Source organism: Hypomesus nipponensis, chromosome 17 (assembly GCF_054491055.1).
Source record: "Hypomesus nipponensis isolate SF chromosome 17, ASM5449105v1, whole genome shotgun sequence".
NCBI classification, from domain to species: domain Eukaryota; kingdom Metazoa; phylum Chordata; class Actinopteri; order Osmeriformes; family Osmeridae; genus Hypomesus; species Hypomesus nipponensis.
The window spans coordinates 2,061,084-2,077,500 of record NC_140377.1 but is presented as its reverse complement, the minus strand read 5'-3'; the positions used below and the strand labels follow the sequence as shown (position 1 = coordinate 2,077,500).

Genomic DNA, 16,417 nt, shown 5'->3' with positions numbered 1-16,417 from the left:
GTAGGAAAGAAGGGGGTGATGGAAGGAAGGGGGGATGGAAGGAGGTGACAAAGAGGTGTAGAGGCATCATTCATCAGTCCTGCTGCTAGACAGGTCAGGGGTGGAGGATAAAGAGGAACTGTGATTGGATGACGAGGGGTTGTAATAACCTATCACAAGATCATACGTATCTTCATCCGTCACACCAGTACCAACAGTCACAAATAACAAAATGTCAAACACGGTTTTATAACATATCTACGACACAATTCATCTGTTATTCTGTATTCTCACAGGGCTCTGTCTGAAAGGAGATGGTCAAAGACTAGAAATGAATATTTATACCCTTTGCTATCTGTATTCACTCCTTCCACTAAAGACAGGAGGAGGAAGAGACAAGATATAAACTTCTGACAAACAGGAGAACTGACAACATCAGTAAACCAGTGGACTGGACCTGCACACCAGCTGAACACATCCTTCATTAAAATCATGCACAGATACTCTGCCTGTGGATGCATCGAAGGATGTCGCAGAATGTTGAAATTATTATCTGTCTGACTATATAACCTGAATACCAATAAACTCAACTGCTATGAAGAGGAGAGAGAGACAGTAAGAAAGAGAAAATCAGAGAAAGAAAGAGAGGGAGAGAAAGTGAGAGAGAGAAAGAGAGAGACAGAGACAGACAGAGAGATAGAGAGGAGAGAGAGTGAGAGACAGAGACTGAGAGAGAGACAGAGACCGAGACCGAGACCGAATGAAAATACCAACAACTTCAACCTCCACTGCAAGGTCAGGGAAGGTTGTGTCATTAAAATGCGCCACTCAACCCTCAGAGAGGGCGGTGTTAATCTAGGAATCTCTCTCCTTGCCCCTGGTTGGCTGCTGCCTTATGAATATTAACGCAGGTGTGTTGTTATGGTAATGAGGGTGTTTGAACATGCTGAGGCAGTATGGAAGCAGGCCATGCAGCATGTTACGTGAAGCTGGATGATTCAGACACATGCTCTGCTAATCAGGGCGGACCGGAGAGCACATACCTGTTACTAAGCTGCCTGGGTGCACAGCGTGCTAATGAGGCGGGATGAGGTGTGTGTGCAAGGCCACACACACACGCATGTGAACACACTAGCACGCACATCACCGCCAATCACACCCAGATGATCGCATCCATGGTGTCGTTAGTCAGCGGTAATGTATCGGAGGGAACAACAGCTCCAGCACATCACCATGGCGCCCGAGGGATGACATGCCTTCCAGGGATGATTGGGACAAGGCTCATTCAAATAACCCCACATCACACCTTCATGGGCAAACAGCCCTGGTATCCATCCTGCAGACAGGCTTGCTAGCCGCGCTAGCTTCTGTTAGCCTTGAGGAGAGCTCTCCCAGGGTGAACATGCTGAACCATTCATGGACAGAGATGTAGCGGGACTCGCGGCTAAATGAAATAAACGCTTTCAATACAGCTGGGCGCTGATGCCCAAACAGGTGCTGAAATGAGTCATTTGGGTGTGATTCATCACACAGCTATACACACTGTGGAAAGCCATGTGTGTGTGTGTGTGTGTCTGTGTGTGTGTGTGTGTGTGTTAAGAAGGCAGTCCACCTTTATAAATGGACCAAGGAAGCAGAGCTGGCAGGAAAGACTTGCCACGATAGCCATTTTGGATCATTATCCAGTGCAGTTGTGAGGTCTGGCCAGCAGACATGGCTAATCAATCAAAGACAGACCTCAGGGAGGAAGAGGTTGGACCAGGGCCAGACTACACATCCCACAATGCTTTGTGGATGGACAGAAACTGGACAGTCGGTTTTTATGTTCATGAGTGTGTGCGTGCGGTTGTTTATGACAGCCGTGTAGACTTGTGTGTGTGTATGGGCCTGTGTGTGTGTGTGTGTGTGATTGAGGGTGTTGTGATGTAGCAGTGGGCCAGGACGGACGGTTTATTCTGGTGAGTGAGACAGTGAGTGACGGTCCAATCAGGACGGAGACACAGCCAGCCATGTCCTCCTGATGGATGGGAGGAGAGAGGGAGCGGGAGAGAGAGAGGGGGTGAGAAAGAAAGAGATGGGGGGGTAAAAGAGAGAGGGAAAGAGAAAGATAGAGGTAGGGATAGACAGAGTGAGAGGAGCGAGAGGAGGATGAGATAGATACACAGAGGGGGGAGAGAGGAGAGGAGGGAGGAAGAGAGCGGAGGTGCGTTACCTATCCAGCGCATGAGGGAGGTGAGGATCTGGAGGTACTTGGTCTTCTGAGCGTTGAAGAAGGTGAACGGGCCCATCATCACGGTGAAAACACTCTGAGAGACAGAGACAGAGAGCAACATAGAGACATACGGCAATGAGAATAAGACAAACACAAGAGTCTGGCACATAACCACACTGTATGGCACAGAGTGTGTGCTGAAATAACCAGTTAACATACCACACACACACACACACACACACAACATAAGACAAACAGAAACAAGTTCAAAAGAAAAAGATGAGAATCCATTGTCAAGATAATGAGGGATGATTTTGTCCTGACGGTGGAGGTCTGCCTTCAAATAGGTCTCCCTCTCTCTCTCCCTCTCCCTCCCTCTCTCCCTCTCTCCGGGGGTGTCGGGGCCAGCCAGGAGCCTGAGCCCTGGAGAGGCTGAGATAAGAGCAGACTAAACAAGCATCATGTCACTAGCTAGCAACAGTAACAAGGCAGGAGATGGCTAGCAGGCTAGCTAAAAATGCCATTGTTTTCAAAAGTACACAAAGTTAGCAACAGCTACATGACAGAGCTTTGAAGGCTAGCAGGCTAGCTATGAATACTAATAGCATAGGTGCTGTACTGTGTGTGGCTAGCGACAGGCATTGCTGGTGCGTAGGCCAGCGTAGACAGCTAAACAAGGACGCCAGACACATGGAGGGAGCGCTGGGAGGGAGCGCTAGCAGGGAACGCTAGCACGCTCGCAGAGAATGTCAATGACTGAGAAGCTACATGTAGTTAGCGAAAGACGGAGAGAGAGATAGATGTAATGTCCGTAAGTGAAGTGAAGGTCTGTGTAATAAAGACAAGATGGGCCTTTTGTGGCCAATCAAGTCGAGTCTGGATCAGTCCAGCCCAGGTCAGTCCTTGGCTTGTCTGTCCATCCATCCATCCATCTCTTCACTTATTCATCTGCTTTGTCTAACTCTGGTCATCATATAATTTTCTGCTCTCTTTCTCTCCAAGATTTCTTCAACACTTTCAGTGTTTCACTCTTCTTTCCCATAAATCTTTCCTCTCCCACATCCACACATCCCTTTCTCAATCCTTCCTTTTGGTGTCAGGGCACGGTATGGGAGAGGTAGGTGGAGGGAGGGAGGGAGGGAGGGAGGGAGGGAGGGAGGGAGGGAGGGAGGGAGGGAGGGAGGGAGGGAGGGAGGGAGGGAGGGAGGGAGGGAGGGAGGGAGGGAGGGAGGGAGGGAGGGAGGGAGGGAGGGAGGGAGGGAGGGAGGGAGGGAGGGAGGGAGGGAGGGAGGGATAAGAATGCTGGAGAAAGATGGATGAGCTGAGGAGAGTGAGGGGGAGGGGGGGCTGAAGATGAGTCTAATGTTGGGGAGTTTTAATGGAGAATGACTGGAGGGCCATTAGGACAAAGTGGACCAGCAAGTAGAGCAAGGAGAGAAAGGGAGGACAGAGTGTGTGTGTGTGTGTGTGTGTATGTATGTGTGTCCTAGCTGATGAATCCCCCCCCCTTCACGTGTCAGAGTAACCTGGGAGCACGTATGAATCACAACCAGCGCCTCAAAACACACACTCAACGCACGCACGCACAGTGCACACACACACTAAAAGCCAACCAAATAGAGCACAGCAGAAACCCAACAGTTTAACAGGCTTCAGTAAAGAATAAATCTCAGAGAGAGAGAGAGAGAGAGAGAGAGAGAGAGAGAGAGAGAGAGAGAGAGAGAGAGAGAGAGAGAGAGAGAAAGAAAGAACCAGAGAGAGAGAGAGAGAGAGAGAGAGAGAGAGAGAGAGAGAAAGAGAGCGTGGGAGAGAGAGAGTAAGAAGCAGAGAGAAGGGGCATTGTGCTGTAGGGTGACTCAGCCCCAGAGAGCCTGCAGACAGAGGGAAAGGAAGAGAAGGAGAGTCTGAAAGGAGAAGATCAAGCAGGGAGAAGAGGAAGCAGAGAGCAGGAGACACTCCTCTCTTCTCTCCCTTCTTCATCCCCTCCTCCCCAGCCCTCCTCCTCCTCCTCCACAGACCTCCTCCTCCTCCTCCACAGACCCCCTCCTCCTCCACAGACCCCCTCCTCCTCCACAGACCGCCTCCTCCTCCCCAGCCCTCCTCCTCCTCCACTGACCCCCTCCTCCTCCACAGACCGCCTCCTCCCCAGCCCTCCTCCTCCTCCACTGACCCCCTCCTCCTCCCCAGCCCCCCTCCTCCTCCCCAGCCCTCCTCCTCCTCCACAGACCTCCTCCTCCTCCCCAGCCCCCCTCCTCCTCCCCAGCCCCCCTCCTCCTCCACAGACCTCCTCCTCCTCCCCAGCCCCCCTCCTCCTCCCCTGCCCCCCTCCTCCACAGATGGAGAGCAGAGGGATGAGAGGGTTAGAAGGCCAATAGGAAGCTCATTAGGAAGTCCTGGTAGGGGCTGTATGCGAGTGCGTGTGCAATCAGTGGGGCATGTCAACATGGTCTCCTGTCCACCCCTCCTCCTGGCCTCTCTTTCTTCTCCTCCCCTCCGCTCTCCTCCAAAGTACTGACCCAGTGTCTCTTCTGAAATGGGACTCTGCTATTAATACCTGTGTGTTCAGACATATACAGCCATGGGTCAGGCCACACACACCCAGACCCAGACAGACCCACACGGGATCCCAAACGCACACACACACACACGTTCGACTCATTGTGTATTGTGACTAGTCAAGTGGAGTCGTGGAGACATTTGTCTTCCTGCAGACCAGTTTTAACAAACCAACACAGTCTGGTCCTGATAACACAGCCTGATCCTGTGGCACAGCCTGGTCCTGTGGCACAGCCTGGTCCTGTGGCACAGCCTGGTCCTCAGAACACAGCTTGGTCCTGAGAACACAGCTTGGTCCTGAGAACACAGTCTGATCCTGAGAACACAGCCTGGTCCTGAGAACACAGCCTGGTCCTGAGAACACAGCTTGGTCCTGTGGCACAGCCTGGTCCTGAGAACACAGTCTGGTCCTGAGAACACAGCCTGGTCCTGATAACACAGCCTGGTCCTGAGAACACAGCCTGGTCCTGATAACACAGCCTGGTCCTGAGAACACAGCCTGGTCCTGAGAACACAGCCTGGTCCTGAGGCACAGCCTCTCTCTCTCTCTCTCATATATATACATACACATACACACACACACACACACACACACACACACACACACACACACACGTAAATATAGATGTTTTCTTATTTTACTGCCCAGGGAAAGTGCTTACATTTCATGCTTTTGGGAATAAATGCATCAACAGTCAAAATGAATTGTGTCTGAATAAAAATCACTGAAATCGATGTAGGAATCTCTACATCCCTCTCTCTTCCTCCATCTGTCTGTCCTTCGTTCTCCCTCTGTATCGCCCTGTCTCCCTGCTGCAAGGGGATGTTCTTAAGAGTGGCACACTGATGGCACATCAACACGCCCGTTCTGGATGAAGACGTTCCTCTGCGTATCTGATAGCAACTTGCTCAGCAAATGTCTCTAAACTGCCTGCAATCACACAGGTGATTACACACAAACACACAGACAGACAGACACAAAAGCCAGCAAACCGACACACACACACACACACCCGGTAAACTGCACGTAGAGAATGAGAAACTGCTAAGGTGACCAGCCTAGTGACGGATTCAAACACAGGGATTTATTCTATTACCCTCAGAATGGGGCAAAACACACACACACACACACACACACACGGCCAGAGGGCCTTGGCTCAGAGCTCTCTACCCGAGTACCTCGGGTGTACGTTCCTTTTGACAGTGTCGATTGTCACACAGAGGCTATGGTGTGTGTGTGTGTGGGTGTGTGTGTGTGTGTGTGTGTGTGCACGTGACCTTAAAAGTTGTTTTGTGAAGAAAACAGGAGATCAGGGTGGTCATGGGTCAGCAGACACATCCAGCCAATCAGCTAGAAGGATCTGTCACTGGATGTCAGAGAGACCAGAGAGTCCTGCAGCCCAGAGTTCCCAGAGAGAACGTTCTAGGGGTTCCCTACGGTCCAGACCAGCAGAACATGTAAGCAGACGGCCGGGATGGTGATCCATGAGACCAGGGAACGCTAATCCCAGCCATCACATGGATTACCCTCCTCCCAATCTCCCAACCCGCATGGGCCATACGCCCAGGGCCATAATCTGCAATCCGGAGCAGATTTACACTGGTGAACTACACTGCAGCCTGGTATGGACTGCCAGCTGTGAGGGGGGGGGGGGGGGGGGGCGTCCTCCTAACCTGGACTGGACGTGTGTGTGAGGGGGAGAGGAGAGGAGAGGAGAGGAGAGGAGAGGAGAGGAGAGGAGAGGAGAGGAGAGGAGAGGAGAGGAGAGGAGAGGAGAGGAGAGGAGAGGAGAGGAGAGGAGAGGAGAGGAGAGGAGAGGAGAGGAGAGGAGAGGAGAGGAGAGGAGAGGAGAGGAGAGGAGAGGAGAGGAGAGGAGAGGAGAGGAGAGGAGAGGAGAGGAGAGGAGAGGAGTTTAACTGCAGTGGGAAGGCTTCCGGCTGGAATATGTGAAGGATGTTCTAACATCCTAACGTTCTGATGTTCTATACATTCATCTAGGTCCTACAGCCCCAGGAGAATACAAGACCCTCCATTGATCATCCCCAACAAGACAAAGGATCTAATGAAAATGGTGAGAGAAGGAGGGGGAGAGAGGGGGAGAGAGGGATGAGAGGCGAGGAGAGAGGAGAGAAGAGAGGAGGGAGGTAAGAGGGAGAAAGAGTATGGATGAGAGGAAGGGTGAGGGAGATTATATAAAGTGAGAAGGAGAGAATGTGTGTGACCGAGTGTTGTGCGCGAGTGAAGAGGTATACAGGTGTGACTGTGTGTGTGTGTGTGTGTGTGTGTGTGTGAGAGGGACATTTGCATGCATCTGTATGCGTGAGTGTGTGTGTGTGCGTGTGTGTATGTGTGGCAGGATGAAGCAGTGTCTGACTCCTGCATCATTAATCACCTGAATAAATTACCATCACATCACGTAATTAAAAAAACAAATTAATGAACCAATAAAACATTGGAGGCATAAGTACAAAAGATTGCACTGGAGCAGAGTGTTTTCTCAAACAGGCAACAACAACCTAGACCCAGCATCTAATGAGGAAACAAACGCAATTAGCATCCAAGTGTTTCTGCTGTGTGCCTTCTGAGTGGGTGAGTGGTGAGTAGACTAGACACCATCTGAATCCTGCTACTTAACCACCCTGTCCTAGCACCCTGTCCTAGAACACTGTCCTAGCACCCTGTCCTAGCACCCTGTCCTAGAACACTGTCCTAGAACACTGTCCTAGAACACTGTCCTAGAACACTGTCCTAGCACCCTGTCCTAGCACCCTGTCCTAGAACACTGTCCTAGCACCCTGTCCTAGCACCCTGTCCTAGCACCCTGTCCTAACACCCTGTCCTAGAACACTGTCCTAGCACCCTGTCCTAGCACCCTGTCCTAGCACCCTGTCCTAGAACACGGTCCTAGCACCCTGTCCTAGCACCCTGTCCTAGAACACTGTCCTAGCACCCTGTCCTAGCACCCTGTCCTAGCACCCTGTCCTAGAACACTGTCCTAGCACCCTGTCCTAGAACACTGTCCTAGCACCCTGTCCTAGCACCCTGTCCTAGCACCCTGTCCTAGCACCCTGTCCTAGCAACATGACTAGGAGGAGAGCAGACTGGCATTTATGCATCACTGTGTGTGTGTGTGTGCACATGTATATGAGTGCATGTATGTGAGATTGTGTGTGTGTGTTTGACAGCATGTGTGTGTTTAAGGGACAGTGTTGTGTGTGTCAGACTAACTGGGTATAGAGTTGAAAGGAGAGCTTATCGGAGGACAGCAGCAGTTGCTACATCCCTGGTGTGACCAGCAGCCTTCACACATCAGTCAGATCTCTGCTGCGCACGCACACACACACACACACACACACGCACACACACACACCCCTGGGGTCATTATCAGGCAGGCGTGAAGACAACCCTCCACATCCCAGAATAAACACAGAAAATAGAGACATGAAAATGAATGACTACCAACTCCTCCTGTCTGTTTGTGAGTCTCTCTCTCTGTCCCTCTGCCCCCATACCTCCTCCTCTGTCTCCCCCCCTCCCCCAGAGGGGACTCAGAGGGAAGGCAGGCGTCAGGAGGTCAGTCAGGCAGACCAACATGACGACAGGTTGGCACCTCGTCACACACACACACGATACCTCCCCTCTCCTCCTCTCCTTCATTGCATCTCTGCCTCCCTCTCCCTCTCCCTCTCCCTCTCCCTCTCCCTCTCCCTCTCCCTCTCCCTCTCCCTCCCTCCCTGTTGCACCACAGAGTGGAGGAGCTCCAGCAGCAGGAGTGAAGCACCTGTGAGTTCAGCCTGCTGGGGTCAGGTGGTGTGTACACCCCCCATCTCCCCGGCCCCCATCTCCCCGGCCCCCATCTCCCTGGCCCTCAACTTCCCAGCCCCCATCTCCCTCCCTCACACCCTCACACCTTCTCTCAGACACAGAAACACACCTTTCCTTGGTCTCTATCTGGGCCATAGCCACACAGCAGTCAACTGAGAGGAGTCAGGTGTGAGAGAAGACTACAGTAAGCATGCATTAGGAGTGCTGATGAACACACACACACACACTACACAGACACACACACAGTACCCACACCTTCCTGTGAGGGCTGAGGGTGTTGACAGCTTCCTGGAGGTCTGGCCAGCCCCGCTAATTAAAGCTCCTAACAGAATGTCCCAGTCCTCAACGCCTCATAAGACCCATTACTACAGGAGGAGAGAGGAGAGGTAAGGAGGAGAGGAGAGAGGAGAGGAGGAGAGGAGGAGAGGAGGAGAGGAGAGGTACGGAGGAGAGGAGAGGAGGAGAGGAGGAGAGGAGAGGTACGGAGGAGAGGAGAGGAGAGGAGAGGAGAGGTACGGAGGAGAGGAGAGGAGAGGTACGGAGGAGAGGAGAGGAGAGGAGAAGAGGAGAGGAGAGGAGAGGTAAGGAGGAGAGGAGAGGAGAGGTAAGGAGGAGAGGAGAGGAGAGGAGAGGTAAGGAGGAGAGGAGAGGAGAGGAGAGGTAAGGAGGAAGGAGAGGAGAGGAGAGGAGAGGAGAGGAGAGGAGAGGAGAGGAGAGGAGAGGAGAGGAGAGGAGAGGAGAGGAGAGGAGAGGAATGTCCACAAGTTTTATGACCTCACAGGGATGTCACGTTACACATATATATAAAGTCCACCCAGTGAATGTGGACAAGGTTGAATGTGAGCCTTCATTACAGGTTCATTACATGGACAACACATCCTTACTCTTCTCCCACCCTGGAGAACAAGGATGTGCCCTTGCAGCTGATGACTAGTCAGACACACACACACACACACACACACACGAAGAAAGAGCTTGTTACTCTGGTAGGTAAAACACAGCACCACATGAAGTCTCAGTCACACACACAGCTCAGCTAAAAAGACACACACACACACACCTTAGCTCTGCTGAAGACACACACACACACACACACACACACACAGACTCTTAGCTTTGCCTTCATTCATGTGCTGTTTTATATAACTAAATGTAACTGAACTGTAGGTCATCTAAATCTCCCTTCCTACTCCGTACACCCTTACATCCTACCCACACTACACCCTTCTCTCCTACCCTCCTACCCACACTACACCCTTCTCTCCTACCCTCACTACACCCTTCTCTCCTCCCTCCTACCCACACTACACCCTTCTCTCCTACCCTCCTACCCACACTACACCCTTCTCTCCTACCCTCCTACCCTCACTACACCCTTCTCTCCTACCCTCCTACCCACACTACACCCTTCTCTCCTACCCTCCTACCCACACTACACCCTTCTCTCCTACCCTCCTACCCACACTACACCCTTCTCTCCTACCCTCCTACCCACACTACACCCTTCTCTCCTACCCTCCTACCCACACTACACCCTTCTCTCCTACCCTCCTACCCACACTACACCCTTCTCTCCTACCCTCCTACCCTCACTACACCCTTCTCTCCTACCCTCCTACCCACACTACACCCTTCTCTCCTACCCTCCTACCCACACTACACCCTTCTCTCCTACCCTCCTACCCACACTACACCCTTCTCTCCTACCCTCCTACCCACACTACACCCTTCTCTCCTACCCTCCTACCCACACTACACCCTTCTCTCCTACCCTCCTACCCACACTACACCCTTCTCTCCTACCCTCCTACCCACACTACACCCTTCTCTCCTACCCTCCTACCCACACTACACCCTTCTCTCCTACCCTCCTACCCACACTACACCCTTCTCTCCTACCCTCCTACCCACACTACACCCTTCTCTCCTACCCTCCTACCCTCACTACACCCTTCTCTCCTACCCTCCTACCCACACTACACCCTTCTCTCCTACCCTCCTACCCACACTACACCCTTCTCTCCTACCCTCCTACCCACACTACACCCTTCTCTCCTACCCTCCTACCCACACTACACCCTTCTCTCCTACCCTCCTACCCACACTACACCCTTCTCTCCTGTTCCCAACTCTTCCCCCCAGTCCCTCAAATCTGCGGTTCTGAAGGCGTGTTCTCCTGCTGTGTGTTGGAGAACCCTGAGGAGAGTTCCCTCCACATGTGGTCCCTAGATCCAACACAGTGTGCGTGTGTTGGTGTGTGTGTGTGTCGGTGTGTGTGTGTGAGAAGGACGATGACAGTGCAGATGGTTTAATAGAGATTATCTCAGCAGGGAGAGCTGTTGGAGCTGGGGACCACGCAAGGGGAGCCCACACACACACACACACACACGAGGAACATGTAAAAGAAAAGCATGACTAGCTTTCACACCAACATGAAAGCACACCCTGAAGTTCTGCATGTATGTGCATTATTGTCATGTGTTTGCAAGTGTGTGTGTGTGTGTATCAAACAGGGACTATAAAGTGCATGAAAACAGATGGTTGCTTTTTAAAGGAGGATCTCACTGGGCAACCAAGCACTTATGCAAACACACACACACACACACACACACACAGGAGGAACGCATGGTCAGCTGAAACACAGGTTTGAGCTGACATACAGTATGGATCTGCTGTCAGTCCAGCATACACACACACACCATCTCTATTAAAGTGCTGTCGAAATCCCTCTCATCTAATACGCAGGGAACCTTTCTGGATACATAATGCCACCACAGCATGGCGTCACAACACACACACACACACACACGAGCGCACACACACATCCGGGACTAAGTGAGGACCCAGGCTTGACTGAGGTGAGTGTGTGAGTGTGAGAGAAAGAGTGAGAGAGAGACAGAGAGAGAGTCACATCTTAATGCAGTGAGAGGTCTGCATCGACCGACCCTAAACTCAGTCCGTGGTAATGAAATGAAGTGTTTAGTCAGATACAAGTTCTGTTGCGCTCTGCTATGACACAGCAGAATCCTATTCACAGCAGTATTGACTGCAGGAACAGGTCACATGGAGACCAGACCAGACCAGACAGACCCCCACTGAGGCCAAACAGACTCCATCACTGGAGTGATGTTACTGTGAGTCTCCATTGTCTCTGGCAGAGGGATACAATCAATGACCTTCTGGGCTCTCATGAAGACTAGAAGAGACTGATCAGGGGGAGGGGGAGAGAGAGACCAGCGAGAAAGAACTCATGAGCGAGAGAGAAAGACCAGGACCAAAATAAATGAAGAGAAAGAGAAATAATGTGTGTGTGTGTGGTACAGGAGGAGCCAATGGGCTTCAGAAGAGTATCATGGACTTGTAGTGTATGCTCTGGGAAACGAGAGGAAGATGACAGGGAGGGAGAGAGGGAGGGAGAGAGGGAGGAGAGGGAGGGAGGGAGGAGAGAGGGAGGGAGAGAGGGAGGAGAGAGGGAGGGAGGGAGGGATGGAGACAGAGAGAGGAGAAAAGCCTTTTAAGCTGGTGTGGTTTTGAACAGAGATGAGAATCCTTAGAGAGAGCCAACTATCAATACCACTACTCTGTCTGTCACAAGCCCTCATCTGGACACTCGCAGGATGTCTCTCTCTCTCTCGCTCCCTCACTTTCTTTGTCTCTCCCTCTCTCCCTCTCTCCCTCTCTCCCTCTCTCTTATCCAGAGCGTCTACCAGGAGTGTATTCATATTTCATCAAAGCCAGACGAGAAGCACACAAGTGGAGAGAAGAGATAGGAAGACAGAGGAGAGAGATGAGAGAAAGAGAGAGGAGAGAAGAGAGGAGAGAGAACACCTAATGAGGCTTCACAGAGGGGGAAGAGAGGAAACAGACGTCCCTCTAGTCTAAGTTATCTGAACACCTGTGAGAGAGGAGGCTAACGAAGGAGACAACACTTCTTCAGTGAACAGGAAGTGGAAGTGATGAAACTTTGTCACGTTCGGTCTGGTGAGAGGTTAGGTCAGGTCAGGTGAGAGGTCAGGTCAGGTCAGGTGAGAGGTCAGGTCGAGCAGACCAGCTGAGGCTGAGCACAGCAGCAGAAAAGTACCAGCTAGGATTTGTGGTCATAAGAATTCACATCTAGCAACAAGCATGCGTGTACACACACACACACACACACACACTCAAATTTGTGTACAAACACAGAAGACGATGCATCAGCATCATTTCCATTTGTTTACATGCAGCAAGAAGCTTACAAGATCAAACTGAAAAAAGATTAATTTATTAGTCAACTGTTTGAGTTGGCTCAGTTTAGATTGAACAAGGAGATGGGAGGGGGGGGAGACATGGGGGGGAGGGAAATAACACTGGGTGAGATCAGCCCATCTATCAATGTCGGCCCGTAAAGTTAAAGCAAGAGTAAAAATCTCAAGAGTTTAGCTCTCTTAGGACTTCAAGGGCAGGCATACACACACACACACATGCATACACACACTTACACACACACACACACACACACACACACACACACACACACGCTCACTCACACATATACACACATTCACATGCGCACACACACTCGTGGAAATAGGGAGAGGGGGGGGGGGGTTAGGTGGGAAGGGAGCGGGAGAGAGGTGGATAGGCAGAGAAGGGGAGGCTGTGGGGAGAGGGGAGGTGAGAGTTCCTGGGGGCTAGTCTGACAGGAATACTGAGGGTGGCTGCAACACCAGGACAGAGAGAGCGAAAGATGGGGGAGAGACAGGTGAGAGGGGGGAGAGAGGGGAGAGGAGGGCGAGAGACAAGGGGAGAGAGAGGGGAGAGAGAGAGGAAGAGACAGGGGAGAGGGGGGCGAGAGGGCTCTGAGGGGTTTAGTCTGACACTAATACAGATGAGGTTGGCATGTCAGGACATGGTCGTCTGGGTTACAGCAGGCTGCCTGAGGAGGTGGCAGAGACAAGGAGGGGTCGTATGCAAGCTGCAGGTACAAAGAGACCAGGAGACAGACAGACAGACAGACAGACAGACTGCAGGACAGACAGACAGACAGGCAGACTGACAGCAAGACAGACAGACAGACAGACAGACTGACTGACTGACTGACAGCAGGACAGACAGACAGACAGACAGACAGACAGACAGGCAGGCAGGCAGACAGACTGACAGCAGGACAGACTGACAGCAAGACAGACAGACAGACAGACTGACTGACAGCAGGACAGACAGACAGACAGACAGACTGCAGGACAGACAGACAGACAGACAGCAAGACAGACAGACAGACAGACTATCTACTCACCAGGAAGACTCTGTATGCGTTTAATCTGCTGATTGATCCCCAACACACATCTGTGTCGTTGTACTGCACACTGCCTGCACTGCACGACTGGTTCCCACTGCAGACACACACACACACGTAAGCCATCAGGTCTATAGCCTTTGGTTGTGTCTTTTCAGCTGGCGGGGCTAATTCATAAAGCCTTGACAGTCCCAATATGGAATAACTGAGCACTAGCTGTCTGCACTCCTGTAGCCAATGGGCAAGCAATAACAACCTGTCCAGGAGGGAGAGAAAGAGAGAGAGAGAGAGAGAGAGAGAGAGAGAGAGAGAGACAGAGAGAGAGAGAGAGAGAGACAGAGAGAGAGAGACAGAGAGAGAGAGAGAGAGAGAGAGAGACAGAGAGAGAGCCAGAGAGAGAGCCAGAGAGAGCCAGAGAGAGCCAGAGAGAGCCAGAGAGAGACAGAGAGAGACAGAGAGAGACAGAGAGAGACAGAGAGAGACAGAGAGAGACAGAGAGAGACAGACTGGTTTTGTGGTACTGATTGTATGGTTAGGGTGAGGAAGATGGGAATGTGAGGGTGAGAGAGTAGGAGGGTGAGAGGGTGATGGTGAGGGGGTGAGAGGGTAAGAGTATGTGGGTGACAGGGTGAGGTGGATCTTACCAGGCCACCTCCATGAGGGACAGAGGCACAGCAGCAGCATAGATGGCCAGGTCTCCGTACAGATACACGATAATGCAGATGTAGAACATGTTGACCCCCACTGCAGGAGACAGAGGATAAGACGTTAGGCAGCATCGGGGTCCATGTGGGCCAGGAACACTCCGGACACACATCCTGCATGTTTAGCTGACGACCATAACATCTAGCGACTTTCCACTACTTTGGCAATCTCCGTTTTCGTTGTTGAGCAGCAGCAAAATAACTAATTGTACGTCTGTTGTCATAGTACCAATCATGTTAACTCGCAGTCAAGCGACGGCGCGTCATTGAAATCTGCGCTAAGCTTCCTATTGGCCTCTAACTCAGTCACAGGCCAGTGAAATTGAACAATTTACTATCCATTGGCTAAATAAAGAAAATGTTTAGTCGCCCAGCGTAAAATTTGGTCGCATATGCGAGTGATTTCCTCGCATTAAAGAGGGTTGCTTCTGGTCTTGAGTACAGAGCAGGGGACAGACAAGGGACAGACAAGGGACAGACAGGGGACAGGCTGGGGACAGACAGGGGACAGGCTGGGGACAGGCTGGGGACAGACAGGGGACAGACAGGGGACAGGCTGGGGACAGGCTGGGGACAGGCTGGGGACAGACAGGGGACAGACAGGAGACAGACAGGGGACAGACAGGGGACAGACAGGAGACAGACAGGAGACAGACAGGGGACAGACTGGGGACAGACAGGGGACAGACAGGGGACAGACAGGGGACAGACAGGAGACAGACAGGAGACAGACAGGGGACAGACAGGGGACAGGCTGGGGACAGACAGGGGACAGACAGGGGACAGGCAGGGGACAGGCAGGGGACAGGCAGGGGACAGACAGGGGACAGTGGCCTTCCACAGTCCAGGTTAGCAGATCCTTCGTCCTCCCCTGATGAGGCAGCAGACAACTGGCCCACTTCTCCTCTAATAGCTCATGTCATCACTCCATCAACAGCAGTCTTCTCCCCCTGCACTCCTCCCCCCCCCCGGGAGAGAACAGTCATAACAGTCACCTCTTCTTCACCAGAGGAATATTAATCACTCTAATTAAGAAAGTAATCACTTTAGGAGGGAACATTTCCTTGTCAGGCCTCCACACACACAGAAATCTCAGTACACACAAATGCACCACCCCATACACACACACACACATTCCAGTTGCCCAGCACACACCTCTCCACAGACAGACACACACCTCTCCAGTCACACACCCAGCGGTCTCCTGGTGTCTGAGCAGTAACTGAAGACTGGTAGAAGCTAACAGATTTCTACCATCAGAGAACTACTGCTAGCACGACACACACACAAACACACAGACACACACACACAGACACAGGTGCATCTGCCAGGTCATTCATTACTGCCAGGGAGATGAGAGAGATGAGTCTATTAAAAACACATAAAACACAGAGAGGGTTATAGTTTTACAGGCTCAACTGATTTCCTGATCTGGAGAGGAGGAGGAGAGGTGAGGAGGAGGGGGGAGACGTAAGGAGGAGATGTGATAAGGAGAGGTGATAAGGAGAGGTAAGGAGGAGAGGTAAGGAGGAGAGGTGATAAGGAGAGTTGATAAGGAGAGGTAAGGAAGAGAGGTGAGGAGGAGGGGGAGAGGTGAGGAGGAGAGGTGATAAGGAGAGATGATAAGGAGAGGTAAGGAGGAGAGGTGATAAGGAGAGGTAAGGAGAGGTGAGGAGGAGAGGTGATAAGGAGGGGGGAGTAGGAGAGGTGATAAGGAGGGGTGTGTGTGTGTGTGTTTTAGTGTAAGCTATTCAAGTGCCCTTTTATGCTGTCTTTCGGCTGAACTCAGAGGAGGAATGACGCATTTTTAATTGCTTAAGAGGAAACACACAGGCACAATGCAGTAGCGAGACAGATCCACTTGTTGG

At 51.8% G+C, this 16,417-nt stretch overlaps 1 protein-coding gene across 1 annotated transcript in view; it reads right to left on the bottom strand.

The window, feature by feature from the left end:
• Positions 1–16,417, bottom strand: part of slc38a12 (solute carrier family 38 member 12) — a 31,655-nt gene that overhangs the window by 9,105 nt on the left and 6,133 nt on the right. Inside the window, exons 7-9 of the mRNA XM_084678736.1 lie at positions 14,490–14,589; positions 13,846–13,942; positions 2,192–2,285 (exon numbers count right to left, since the gene is read on the bottom strand). Coding sequence (XP_084534862.1) covers positions 2,192–2,285; positions 13,846–13,942; positions 14,490–14,589 — 291 coding nt within the window. The remainder of the gene's footprint in view (positions 1–2,191; positions 2,286–13,845; positions 13,943–14,489; positions 14,590–16,417) is intronic.